At 37.3% G+C, this 14,618-nt stretch overlaps 1 protein-coding gene across 2 annotated transcripts in view; it reads left to right on the top strand.

Annotated features, from left to right (window-relative positions):
* The first annotated feature begins 483 nt into the window (after positions 1-483).
* Positions 484-14,618, top strand: part of LOC107660970 (transmembrane protein 161B) — a 17,714-nt gene continuing 3,579 nt past the window's right edge. Inside the window, exons 1-9 of one of the 2 annotated variants that reach the window (XM_016450407.1) lie at positions 618-693; positions 5,049-5,152; positions 6,490-6,576; positions 8,877-8,974; positions 9,097-9,253; positions 11,323-11,474; positions 12,718-12,778; positions 12,918-13,058; positions 13,629-13,742. In XM_016450407.1, coding sequence (XP_016305893.1) covers positions 691-693; positions 5,049-5,152; positions 6,490-6,576; positions 8,877-8,974; positions 9,097-9,253; positions 11,323-11,474; positions 12,718-12,778; positions 12,918-13,058; positions 13,629-13,742 — 917 coding nt within the window. In that variant the 5' untranslated portion in view covers positions 618-690. Of the gene's footprint in view, positions 694-5,048; positions 5,153-6,489; positions 6,577-8,876; positions 8,975-9,096; positions 9,254-11,322; positions 11,475-12,717; positions 12,779-12,917; positions 13,059-13,628; positions 13,743-14,618 lie in introns of both variants that reach the window. The other variant, XM_016450408.1, reaches the window with a different exon arrangement.

Genomic DNA, 14,618 nt, shown 5'->3' with positions numbered 1-14,618 from the left:
CTAATAAAAAAAAATTAGTAGCCTAATAAAAATGTTATATAATGCAATAATAAACAAAAGAAAGAGGGTAAAGTCTGAGGTTTAAAAAAAAAAAAACTTGATCAATGAATCTCCAATTAGCAATATACCCGCTGATTTCACTTAAGTAGCACCATAATATTTTAGTCAGTTTGCATTGACAGCACTGTTCTGTGGTCCTGTGCTGGGTTAACAACACCGGTAGGAAAACGTCACGTGCTTCTTTCACTACTTCCGGTGGAGGGGGTCCTGCAAGAGTCTTAAGTCGCCCAAACAAGTGCCTGTTTTAAAACTGTGACTAATACAACGTTCTCGTTTCGAATATACGTAATAATGTGGATATGTACGAAAATGTGTGTAATTAATCAAAATCTAAATATTACTGTGGCACAAAATGTTGTTGTTATGGAGTTCTTGCAATCATTAACCCGTACAGGCTGTCAGTGGCAGCTCAGTACAGAGAATCTGAGTGTGACCTCTATTGCAGTTGAAAACACAGCGGATCCGCGGCTGGATCGGTTTGTTTAGGTCTTCATTTTACCTGTCAGCACAGTACTCTCAGATAACAGCACCGCAAGACAGGCTTATGAGCTCCGTGCCGCTGGATCTCCGCTCAGGGGTGCTCAGAGTGTCAGCCGGCTTTGAGATCTATCACAGCACTGCAACATCAGTATGGTAAGTGACCATAGCATCTGAATGGACTATTACTGTCATGTGTTCATTAATGCATACTAAATATATATCGAGAGGACGCTTTATTTATTTTTTCGTTCTGCTGATAGATGTCTACAGTCGTGCTTCTAGATCTGAGTCATTTCTTTACCTATTAGGATTGAGCCCATTGCACCCTATGGGTGTAAAAGTATGCGTGGCTTTTAAACAGAAATTAAGAATGATATAATGTAATGCCATTTTAATGGTAGTTGTAAGTCCTGGACTCGACGAATATCACATGCTAGTTTTGCTAGTAGGAGGATGTGCCTCACCTGGTGCACAGGTAAGCTTTTGACCTCAGAAGGCCCTCCACTGGAAGACATCGTGGAAGAGGTCTCCTACCCTCAGAAGAACCATAAGAATTACTTTGAGTCCACCCCAAAATGAACATTTTATCATTATTTTCTCAGCCTCAAGTAGTTGCAAACCTGTGTAAAATGTATGTCTGACTGTATAAAGAGATGTTATGCTTCGCTCACTGTTAACTTTCAGTGTATGGAAAAGGTGCTATGAAAATGAATGGAGACTTGTCACAAACATTTTGCATAACATTTAATTTTATGTTCCACGGTGGAAAGAAAGCCATACAGGTTTGGAATAGCACGAGAGTGACTAAATGATGACAGATTTGTCATTTTTAGGTGAACTATCCTTTTGCATTTGACTGCGTCTTCTTACATGACATATTTCATGATATATTTGGCCCAAGTGGACATGAAAACTCTAATCGTGTGTAGAACTGTTGATTACCCATTGTTTTTACAGAGCACTATTTATACATTTTGTTTTCAGTACTTTTCGCTTTAAAATAAATTAAGAGTTTCTAAATGTCTGTTCAGCAGTCCCTGTGTAACAGATGACACAATTTAATTTGGTGCTATTAAAAGTGATAAAGAGTCATTGCAAATGGTTTACAAAATACACATGCTATTCTCTGCGCCAATAAAATGTGCCACAGGTTTTGCTACCAAATTATACCTAAATAAACCTACACTGGAAGGTTTTCCTTGAAGTCTTGCATAGGAGTTCCTGAACATGATGACTGATGAGATACACTTAGCCTTAAATACTGCTGTGTGCACTTACTTCCTACTCTTGGCCCTATGACTGTAACTTCTGTAAATGCTTCATTAATATTTAACTCTCGGCAGAACGTATAGTTTTGGACCACTGGAGGCCCCACATAGTGTGGTTTGTATAATATATAATATGGTGATAAGGTCATGTAATTAATATATTATTTAATAATAACACTATTATATCAGTTTTTGATTGATGTCAGTTTCCTTTCACACTAGCATTAGTCTTTGTGACTGGTTAAATTATAATCTGCAACATATCAGTGCAAACTTCTGGATAATTGAAGAAAATTAATTGCAAAATCTCAAATTTTGACGTGTCGCCACAGGCTGTTTTTGAAGAGCTCAAAATCCATACTTTACCAGAGCAACTCTCCTCCTGACCATTATCTCATGGTGACTGAGCTTCTAGACCTGCTGGTTATCTTCAGTGGCACCCTTCAGAGCTCATTTGGCTCCTGTGCTCTCCAGGTCACTGCCAGTGAGGCAGATAAGTGTCCCATGCTGCTTCAATTACCTCTCCTGCCCCAACCTCTCATGGTGACTTACACTAAAGGATCAAACTTCCCCAGCAAGGGAGGCGGCCCATTTTTTTATGTCATGCTTTTAAGGAGGATGTCCAGGATGTGACACTTTTCTGATGGTTTTTTGAGTCGACTAAAGGGAGGTTTCTTGGAAACTGTCCCATCTCAACATTGATAGTTGGATGGACGTTTAGTTTTACCACTCTACCTTCAGGAACCCCCCTAAACATAACTCATACTTAAAATATCTCATTCTTCTCACTCAGCATCAAAGTCTTTCTATACAAGTGAGCAGTGACATAGTACTTAATGATGCTGCTGGTTTAGCTCAGTTACTAGTGAAAGACAATAGTAGAAGACTAGTATAAAAACGAGTAAAATAATGTTTTTTAAATAAACCAATTACATGTAAATGATCTGAATAAATACTAAGTAAAATTGTATTTATGTATCAATAAAATGTAAGTTATTCATAATGTAGGTTAATTATTTTCTTGAGCTCTTTTACGTTGTTACTGTGTCTTTAAATAAAATTACATATTAAAATGTTCACTTAATTCCAGCCCACCAAGAATAACATTCATTGCGTCAACTTAATAGCACTTTTCTTGGCAGTCTCGCATTCATTCTTATGGGCCGTATAGTTCCCATGGCAATGGGTTGCCTGTCTGTTTCAGGTAAAGTGAGGGAAACATTGTGTTCTGGCATCAGCTTGTGTTTTCTCAGAGATGCCTGTAACCAGCAGTGAAAAGAAGCATGCGGCTGCTTTCGTGTGTTTCAGACCACCACATTATAGCTTTTGTGTCATTGTGTGGCTCTGCTTCTTTGCAGGTACTGGCGTTTGTCTAAGTGGTGAAAAGCAGGATAAAATAAATGAAATATAACATTTTCTTTTTTATGGCAAGCTCTGCTTTAGCACTGCACACATAGTGAGCTATTCATAGTGAAAGCGATGCTGGGAAACTTGCAGTTTCTCAGTGTTTTACTGTGAATTAAATGGCAGCAGTGCTTAAATATCACAGCTGTTGATCCAGTTATGGGAATAGTTTGGTATCTCTGGAATGAGTACAGAGAATGTAGCTGACTGAGGAAGTTAAGACTATTTGAGAAGGTTATTATCTTTGAAGAACTGAATGAATTCAGGTTTTTCTGTGCTTTTTAGACTGTTTGTCTTGGATACAGTGAGCTTTTTTTAACCTAATTTTCCAGAGATAAAGTGAAAAAAATAATTTAAACGTCAACTTCATTGATAATTTTATGCAGTGATTTTCAGTCAGGGGGTAGGGTCCACTACGGGGCCTCTGCAAACTTTCAGGGGGTCCAAATAATCTTAAATGTATTTAAATTGCCATATTTTTTGGAATATAAGTTGCTTTTTATCATTTGAAATGTGCTGTGACTTGTATCCCGAAGTGATTTGTATAATACAATTAACGTCAAGCATGCCAAATGTGCAAAGCACTCACATTTAAATTTGTGCCAAATGATGGCGGTACATGAGCCGAAGTTTATTTTTATAGCACATTACCCACATACGGTAAACTTCATTTTTGCTCTAAATCAATTTGCCATTTATAATAAATGTTGTTTATAATGAATGTCACTATAATTTATGTTTGTTTTATACTTACATTTTTCATTCTTTTTCTGTTCTGAATACCATTGTGAGGGGAAATACATGTTTTATAGTGTTTGAAGGCATTTCATTTTATTTACTGATATTTTACATTATTTCTAAACGTAGTAATAAAATGTCACTTATACACCTACTTGTTGTTTTTTTTCCCTCATTAATGCAACTTTGAACTGTGTGACATATAGTCAGGTGCAGCTTATTTTCTGGAAAATATTTTACTCATATTACCATAATCGTGTTAACTAAAATAAAGACATTAAAATTACATGAGTGTCTTAGACAAAATGGGGCCTTAGAGTCAAAAAGGTTGAGAACCTAGCTTTGTTAGGCTATTCCTGAGGTGCCCTTTGTGCTAAACTGTGCTAGATTTTTCAAGAACATGGGACTATTATATATCACATATCTTGATAATTAGGCTCTAAATTCATGGAACAGAATTCACCAAGTCAACCATGCAAATGTACGTTATAACGGAATAGTTCAGATAATTTTCTAGTTTTCTATCTTGTGATTGAATTGCTGTACAATTTGGTTCCTGAGTGACACTCCAGCCATGTTGCCATGTAAATTTATTTTGTGCAAGTTTTGAAATGGCTAGCTAAGCACATAGCAATTTGTGTGGATCAGCGATCATTTGAATGCACATCACCGTCTCCTCCTCGACATAGTGCCTTACACGCGTGGATGGTGAGATTGCCCATTGATGCCAGCAGTCCTCCCACGCTGTAGCTGGGATAGTTTGATGCTGGGGTTGTTTAAGGCAGTTACAGAGTTGGTAGGTGATTGACTGGGGAAGTCAACATAATTTGCAAAGGTTATTACCTTTGCTGCACCAAATGCATTGCTCTGTGGACATTCCACTTTTTTCTTAAATCCATGTCTGCAGGACAATTTCAAGTATTTGGTGTCGTTTTATGCTAATTTTGCAAGACTGCAAATTTTTCCTCACATTTTGCTAGTTTGGTTTCAAAAATCACATATTCTGGCAATTGAGGTTAGTTGCTAGGTTTGATTGCGGTTCTGCGTTCTTGCTGGTGCGATCAGAAAGTGTTCTAATATTTCACTCTTTCCCTTCAGGGTGTGATCAGTGTGCAGCTGGTGGTTACCATGGTAATGGCCAGCGTGATTCAGAAGATCATACCCCACTATTCCTTTGCACGATGGCTCCTCTGCAGTGGCAGGTAATGAGGAAGTACAGCCCACTGTGTGCCGCTCTGGCATCCCTCTCGATGGTCAGCCTAAAACGCCATCTTAATCTACAAGGCAGCCTTAACAACACAAAGCACAGATCCTGCTCCACTTTACAAACAGCATATCCTGTTTTATTGTTCATATTAAGGACCCATCAAAAATGCATCATTATGGTGTTTCAGTAAGACCAAAGGGTATCATCAAAAAGCCCTACGACCCAAGAGAACCGCTAACGAAAGTACAAGCCAAGCTTGTTTCCCCCCTTAATTAGCGCCATGTGTGTTTAGAGTAAACAGCTCTTCCATATGTGCTCAATAATTCATCTGTGCTTGTTTTTGGCTGTAAAAATAGTTTGGGAAAACTGGCTGGAGTGCAGGGCTTGAAGTGTTGCCCAGGAGACTTTCATAATTAAGTTTTCATTAGGAAGTAAACATGAAAAAAACAACTGAAAGCAGTACAGCTCTCTCAGGGCTCATGGCAGGCCAGTTGCTAAACAGAGTTGAAGGGGTTGTGGTAAATGTTTGCCACCAAAGATCTGCTAATTTTATTACCATCAAACAACCTTTGTAATTTGAAGAAATTATTTGCATGAAAATGAAAATTCAGTGATCATTTACCCTCATTCCACATCAGTATGCCTTCTGTGAAACATAAAATGAGAAATTCAGAAAGCTGCAGTCGTCGGTCTTTTCCATGGAGTTACAGTGAATTCGGACGGAAGCTTTCAACTTTCAAAAAAGGTCACAAAGGCACCATAAAAGAATTATGAAAGTGGTCCATGCAATGAAAGTCAATAGGTTGACTCACATGTTGTTTTAGACCCCATTGACTTTCATTGTATGGATAAAAACATTCTTCAGAATATCTTTTCTATCTGTTCTGAGGAAGGAAGAAAGTCATAGAGGTATGAAACTAGATGACTGAGAGTAAATAATATCACATAAAATTTTTCAGGTGAATATTTCCTATTATATTAAGCAGTACTACTGTTTTCAACGTAGGTAATAAAAATAAATGTTTCCTAATCAGCATATTAGAATGATTTCTGAAGGATCATGTGACACAGAAGACTGGAGTAATGATGCTGCAAATTCAGCTTTGAGAAAAATTACTTTTTTAAAAAAATATATACATAAATAGAAAACAGTAATAATATTTCATAATAAATCTGTTTACTGCTAAATCTGTCAAATAAATGCACAATGGTGAACATAAGAGACTTCTTTCAGAAACATGACCCCAAACTCTTGAACGGTATTGTACGTATGTATAGGTTTTCAAGAGCTATTTGTTTTTCGCGACGGTAATATACTTCTTGTCTTTTCAGTCTGCGTTGGTACCAGCATCCCACAGAAGATGAGCTGAGGACTTTAGCTGGAAAACAGCAGAAAGGAGGCAAGAGCAAGAAGGACAGGTATAACACAGCATCACTGTTGTGCTTTTCTCCAAATTCGCACACATTTGACTTTTGTGTATCAAAGAACATTTGGTGGCTTCAACAAAGTGGTAAAAATCAAGCAGCTTTGTTGCCCATATTCTGCAGTGGACTATGCATACAATGCTAATTCCCTGAGAAGGTAGACTAGCCTGTGTCTAGCAGCTTAGTTTTGATAGTCAGCTCTATTATACCTACCTCCTGTTCTCAGACAAAAGCCCATTTTTGCTCTGCAGGGAGCTCTTGGGCCATTTTGTCAGGCAGGTATGCTGCAATCCAGAGCAGGGAGACTACCATGCCCACAGTGCTTTTGTGCTGAACACCATTGTGCACACTGACCTATGTAAACAACAGAGACCCGGAGGAGAAGTCCAAGAATCTCGGGTTCAGCTGGCTTGGAGCCACGGGGCAGAAAGCTTGCATACTAGACCCGTTCACGCTAAGGCCTGTGCCCCTTTCCAATATCCCACCGTTCCCAGCGGAGCCTGACATTCATTTCTCTATTCTTTGTCATGCAGACAGCATTTGAGTTGGGTGGAAATATGTTTGATTTGAACGTTGTGTGGATTTAGCTCTTTTTTCAATGGCGAGGAGGGCTCCTCTAATCCCCAGTAAAATGTGAAAACTGGTGTTTGGTTTCCAATAGAGACAGAGCCCTCAGTTAGGACTGCGAAAAATCTGCTGTCCTTTGGAAAAAGTTGCAGATCCCACACGTTGATACTTTTGCTTTCATTCATCATTGTGAATAAATGAAATTGTATCGATTTAGCTTCAGTGTTAACAATTAAAGGCCCTAAAAGTTTAAAAGTGACAGTAAAGACTTTTATTTTTTTATTTGAAATGTCTGTTCATCAAATAATCCTGAAAACAGATGTATCATGGTTTCATGGTCTCAAGCAGCGCAACTCTTTTCAACGATAGTAATAACAAATGTTTCTTAAGCAGCAAATCAGCATATTAGAATGATTTCTGAATGATAATGTAACGCAAACTCGAGCTGAAAATTCAGCTTTGCCATCAAAGGAATAAATATTACTGTTATTACTATATATTTTTAATCAAATAAATGCAGCCTTGTTAAGAATTAGAAACGTTAAAAAGCATTTATAAAATCTTACCAACCACAAAATTTGAATAGTATAGTGTATAGGTAACACTCATAATTAGGAGCATGTATTATCGTTTGACCACTGTATTGTATTACATTTGATTTGATGATACTCTGTGTTGTTAATATATGGTTTATTTATTCTCTTTAAAAAGGAAATTCAGGAAAAATACACTTCTGTTTATGGTCAAACTATTATAAAAGGTTGTATTAATTATGACAACAAAAAGTGTTATCAATTTGTATTGCAACACTTCACAAATGATTTCAATAGTCCTGAGAAATTGTTTTGTGTACAGTGATGTTTAAGTGTTGTCACTTAAATAATAGTTTAAAGGACATTATTTCCATTGTTCTCCAAGTTAGTCACAGCTGATTCAGTGCAGGCTATATTGTAGTTTCATGTATTTGTTAAAGTGAAGAGTAGGTAGTCAACATGACAGCTGTATGAAATCATTGTAGTAGTGTAATTGAGTTAAACTGTGACATCCCATGCAACTTACAGCTGAATATTAATAAAATAAAAGAAACTAAAGTGTCTTTTAAAATGTGAACTGGGAGCGTCTGAACTTCTCACCATGATGATGACATCCCACTTCACATAGCAATCAGAATTCACACCGCCAGGAAGGAGATATGAGTCATGTGACGCATTGCATTGTGTGATGAGGTTAAATGCCAGAGAAGCCCCACCATCCTACAGCTGAAGCCACTTACAAGAGTGCTGAAACATCATAAATGAATGGATGGAGTAGTCCAGATGCTTCTGAATAAATTCTGTCTTATCTGGGCAGCAGAGGACGATAACGGCTAGTTCTTGAAATAGCATACTGTTATCATATTGAATGTTTGTTTTTTTTGTTTTTTTAATAAAATATGCTAATTATTCTTACGTTTGGCCTAGATATTTTGAGTAATGTGATTTGAGAGATGTGCTTTCTAATAATAAAACTGTTGCATTTTTATATTCCGTTATATTCAAAAGCATACATTTTTATACAATTTATGCAACACTACTGGCAAGTGAATGGAGAAAATAGCACTCTAGTACTCAGTTTGAGTTTTGGGCCCAAAATGTCCTTGGTAATTTGGGCATGTGTGTATTTCAGTTTAGCCTACTTTGTGTTTCATTGTTCAGTATTATATGTGTTATGTTCACGTTGCTTCTCAGGAAGTACAATGGGCACTTGGAGAACAAGCCGATGACTATTCCCAAAGACATCGACCTTCAGCTAGAGACTAAATGCATTGCAGAAGTGGACACACTAGGTAACTCACCTGTTGTCATTATATGAAACTTAACAAATCCTTGAGCTTCAAGGATCTTCTTAGTAAGTCTGGTTCCTAAAGCTTCTCTTTTTGTCCATCTTTTTTTTTTTTTGTTGGGCTAGCTCTGCATTACTTTCCTGAATTCCAGTGGCTGGTGGACTTCACGGTGGCTGCCACTGTGGTGTATCTCATCACTGAGCTGTACTTCTGTGTGGCAGAGCCAAGTGGAGAGATGAACATCAGTGTGGTGTGGAGCCTGCTGGTCTTGGCCTTTGTCATGTATCCCTTTGTAGCTTGAAATACTAAAATAATCTCCTACTTTTTTGCATTGCTTTTCTTTTTTCATATTTCATTGCAAATAATTCTTATAATTAGTTATTAGCATAGTTGACAAATAACATGGATACATTTTTTCTGTCAAGATTTAAATTAAAAATTGATATACAATACCATTCAGTAATTTGGGGGTCAGTAAGAAAGAAATAGAAATAGAAAACTGTTGTTTAATATTGTGATAATATTTAACAATATTACAGTTTTACTGTATTTTTGATCAATTAAATCAAAAGTCTTGGTGAGTGTAAAAGAATTTTTCGAAAAAAATAAATAAAATAAACAATAATAAAAAACTACAGACCCCAAACTTTTAAATGGTAATGTAAATGTAATTAGACCTCTGGCCATTTCTTTTTTTTTTTTTTTTTTTTTTGTAGTTTTAGTCAGATTTTAGCCTTTAAAATAATCAAAGATATAATAAGTAATATAAATTATTAATAATAATCTAAAGTAATATTTTAATAGTTCTGTTATTTTTAGCAAATTCATTTTAAAATACGTAAATATGCCATGTAGTTAACATGAAATCTTAAAGGAAATTTTAGTGATATTATTTTTGAAAATATTAACAAGTTAACATTAACACGCAGCTAGGGTGATTTGAGGTTAGCCACTATACTGTAACACATAGTTGTTGTTGTTGTTGTTGTTGTTTTTTTAAATTCGCTAGTCACAAATATGAGCATTAATAATAGAAAAGTTAGCAAACACCATTAGTAGTAATATAATTATAAAAAAATATATTTTATATACTATAGATGACACCTAACATGTTGGATACCCATTATTAATGTCTTTCTCAAGTATTTTGGCGTGTTACTAAATCGTGGTTGCATGAGGACCATAACACAGTAGAGTTTTTCAGCACTGCTGTGACTTACATACAGAGCTGTTTGTTATTTTAACAGATCTACAGTAGGAACCTTAAAGTACTTTATTCAATAACGTGCCCATAGTCCCTAAATGTTAAAACATCCTTTATATAAGACATCCCTTGTGGGATTTTTCTCAATTTTCACAGTCTCTGTGCAGGGACAGTCTAGCCGTGAGTGATGAAAGCTGCACCTGTTGCCTTTTACCTGCTACTTTCCCCTTCTAGTGCCTCACCAAATCACACACATTAACCCCGGCACAGTCCACAAAGATCAATCTCCCTGTGCTCGCCACTGCCCTTTACCTAGCTCAGCCTGCCACAGAAGATTGGAGGCCCAATTTTCACGGCTCACCGGACTGATTTGCCTGGGAAAAAGAGAGGAAGGAAGGAAGGTGCCTGGTAGGGTGATGAAGATGATGACGATGATGATAGGTCTATATGTGTGCAAATGGCTGAATGTGGACAGGAAGGAGCCATTTTTCCTGATCTCAGTGGAGAGTGTGTGGTGGGGAAAATGGCCTTGTCAAAGTGATGGTCACTGAAACATTTCCTCAGGTGGCCGCCCGCTTGCCTTGCAGATTTGCACGTCGTAGCCACAAGTTGAATGATTGACCCTAGACCAGTATAATCAAAACGGGCACACATAGGCATCGGAACAAAAAGAGCTAGACATTTTCTTTCTGCATTTGGCATCTTTTTTGATTTTCAAATTTGTTGTTTGTCACCTTTGGGAAATTATTAGCCTTGCCATTATTTGATGAGGTGTGTTTTAAACGCATTTCTCTTTTGCTGTGACACTAAATATGAGACATGTAAGCCAGGATACTTTTCAATTAGATTAGATTAGAATCCAACCAGCTTCAGTAGTACAGAGAGTTTGTATGTGGGGTCCATGAGAATAATGCCAGTTAAAGGAAAATTCTGTTGAAATCCAATGTAGGCTCTTTATGTGCTAGCGTGTAAAAACGAAGGAAAAAATTGTTCGGTTAAACTTACAATGGGGCAAGTGTACAAAAGTTAATATAACCCAAAATATTTCCTTAATTACTCAAAGATTTCATTACAGTTATTTTTGGAGAGCAGTTTTTGGTATAATGTGCCCTTTGTGAATATGTTCCTTAGCTTCATTTTCTCTCAGGAAGATCCTTTTCTCCCTCACGGCTCACTACTTCAGACTAGAGGAGGGCGGTGAGCGTTCCCTGTGCATCACCTTTGCCTTCTTCTTCTTTGTGAAAGCCATGGCTATTCTTATTGTCACAGAGAACTACCTGGAATTTGGCCTTGAGACAGGTATAGTAGTGTCAAGTTGGTTTTATGCCTATTGCTTTCTCTTGTTTGTACAGTATGTAATAGACCATTTTGTTCTGATGTGGAATTTTTTTATAGTCCGAAATTAACACATGCTGGTAGAAATATTTAATACCAGCTACATTCATTGGCTGTTTTGCTTTGCATATTTGTATTGCATCAGTCACAGTCCCAAGCATCAGCCAGTCTCACAAGAAAAACGTGGGGAAAATATTTGTTCCTCATATTGTTGTTTGGGATGTCACTTAACACCAGGAATGTGTGGCCACATGCAGAAAATAAAAGAAAAGCTTTTAGCTGCCTAGTTAAATTTCTGACAAAATTGTCCACTAAAGTAGAAACTTGTTAGGCAGTGCATGGCAGTCACCGTGCTTTTATGTTGTAGACCATTTTCATCTTTTTGATTTGAATCACTCACATCACTTATTGTTAGCGAGGGTCAGGCTGTTATTCTTGCATTATGATTTAAACCATGCATTAGGCGGCAGTGTGTTGCAATTTCTGAAAAACTGATCTCTATTCTCACCATAGACCCTGTAACCAGGGTCCAAAATCAAAACTATGACTATGACTAGGAGTGTGCAATATTGACAAAAAATATATATGATTTTCTCTGATTTTGTCAACCACAATAACTAGACAATAGTTTGCTGAGTGTGTTTTTGTGCTGGTAGCTTAGCCCTGTCATGGACAGCTGACTCCCAAAGCATTTCATAGTCTTCATATTTTGTGCATGAGTGACAGAAATGAACTTTTTCATTATGTGGCGATATTTGACTTAAACTGATTTCCTTGAAGTGATTTTTACCTTTTATAAAGGCAGTATTCTATAACAGCGGTGTCCAGTCCTGCGCCGGAAGGGCCAGTGTCCTGCAGAGTTTAGCTCCAACACACTTGCCTGGAAGTTTCTAGGGGTTGGAGCTAAACTCTGCAGAACAGTGGCCCTCCAGGAACAGGTTTGGACAGCCCTTTTCTATAACCTAATTAGATGTATGCATCATCTTTTGTGTCAAACTCTTAACATTTAATCAATAAATTCAGTTAGAATAATAAGACACTGGGGAATGGCCCTGTATATAATGAATTTCATGTGCGTTGTAACAGCATTAAAATGCACTCTCAATGTGTGTTTTTGTTTAGTTTTTTTTATTATAGACATTACATGTATCACACACCCCAACTATGTCCATTTTATTTGTATGTCCTCCTTTTTCTCCTTTCATAGGCTTTGCAAATTTTTCCGAAAGTGCCATGCAATTTCTGGAGAACCAAGGCCTCGAGTCTCAGTAAGTATTATGGCTGTATACACAGAGGGAGTGTGTATACAGTATACCATGTCTCCATGGGTTTGGATTAAGCCGTGTATGTGATGGTTTGTGCTTCCCTGCGGTGAACAGGCCTTGCTCTCTTCCTCTGTCTCTACAGGGGCCCCATATCCAAGCTGACCTTTAAGCTGATCTTGGCTCTGCTCTGCGCTCTCATTGGAGCCTTTCTCACCTTCCCTGGCCTGCGATTGGCCCAGATGCATCTTGATGCCCTCACACTAAACAACTGCAAAGTCACACAGTAAATGTTTCAGAAAATCCATTACGTCTTTTCATCCATTACGAATTCATTACGTCTAATTTTCATAATTACTATTATGTTAAAACTTTTAGTATTCACTTTAAAAGCTTGAATTGTGGGTATTTCTTTGACCTTACAATTTGGCGGTGTGTTAAAATGTTTTTGTCAAGATTAATTTAACCAGCCCTATTTCCATGTTAATTCATGTGGCTCATCCGTGTCTGACTATATCCTCGCTAAGTTAGCAGATAAGTATGGACCTGGTCTACATTTTCAGCCAGCATTGGGCTCTAGGGTAACTGTGTTACAAAAGAGGAGTTAAGCATTACACATCTCACATAGCTAATCCTCTTCAGCGTGGCCAGCTCGCCATACCTGCTCTCATGACACTATGAGGCTTACAGTTAGACCTCTTTTAGGCCTGGATTACTGCTATGCTTCTTGTACGGCTGAAATGGTATATTTAAAGCAGTGGCACTTTATGATAATTGATGTTTACTGCTCCACTGATATTTATACTCTTGTGTGTTACCATATCTAATTGATTGTTTTTATGTGTCCATCCTTCAGGACCTTGCTACATATCAACTTCTTGGCCCCCTTAATCACGGTACTGCTCTGGGTGAAGCCCATAACAAAGGATTACATAATAAATCCCACGTTTGGGAAAGATAGTGTGCCTTTGTGAGTATTTCATTTTACAATTATGTTTTGCATTACTAGTTTGTTGAATTGTTATTAAACTTGTTTTAAAGTTCATCAAGAGCATCTGCACTTGAGCAAGTCAACATGGAAACAAAATTAGCTCTGATTATTTACTTAATGCCTGTTCCTGGACTTATTGTGTATATGATTCATCAGTACACAGTGTTCAAATGAAAATTAATAAATGGCCTTGTTTCATGCTGTGAAGGGTGGAATAATGTTAACAAATAGTGTAACGCACTTATTGGTGATAAATTCGTATAATCGCATTCATACGTTTTTGTATTATCTGCTTACGCCCCACTGAGGGTTAGGTTGAGAGATACACCCCCATGCTTACTTTTTTTCTACAAATCTGTGTTTTAATGTGAGTCAAATCATACATTTGCCAACTGTTGTAGGTAATGCAGTCTTTTAAACTCTTGCCAATAAATACCCTCTCCAACAGTAATTTAATGGTGGTTAATGGAAGTAGAATAAAGAAAATAGAATAACAGAAGATTTGGGATGGGGTTGAAAGGCGTTTTCATGAGAAGTCAATAAGCTCTTGAGGGTGAACTTGTTCTTCAGCTTCCACGTCTTGGTCAGAAATTGTCCTCAAAAGTTGTTGCTGTTGATATTTATAGATGGGAAGTAATCATCGGGCAATCCACTACAAACTCTCATTTGGGTTCCATTCTTGTGTGTATTGCCCACTTTTGCGCAGTCTAATCAAACAAGTTCCACCCTATATTTGTTCGACTCATGAATGCAGTAGTAAAATGGGTTGCGATTGCCATTTTATGTTGACTTAAGGCAATTTCTTTTTTTTTTTTTTTTTTTTTTTTAGGGAGACCTTTTTAATTTTCCTCAAGT

The sequence above is a fragment of the Sinocyclocheilus anshuiensis genome, unplaced genomic scaffold (genome assembly GCF_001515605.1).
Source record: "Sinocyclocheilus anshuiensis isolate Anshui unplaced genomic scaffold, SAMN03320099.WGS_v1.1 scaffold1895, whole genome shotgun sequence".
Classification (NCBI taxonomy): domain Eukaryota; kingdom Metazoa; phylum Chordata; class Actinopteri; order Cypriniformes; family Cyprinidae; genus Sinocyclocheilus; species Sinocyclocheilus anshuiensis.
The sequence above is the reverse complement of the archived record's forward strand: the minus strand, read 5'-3'. Positions and strand labels throughout refer to the sequence as shown.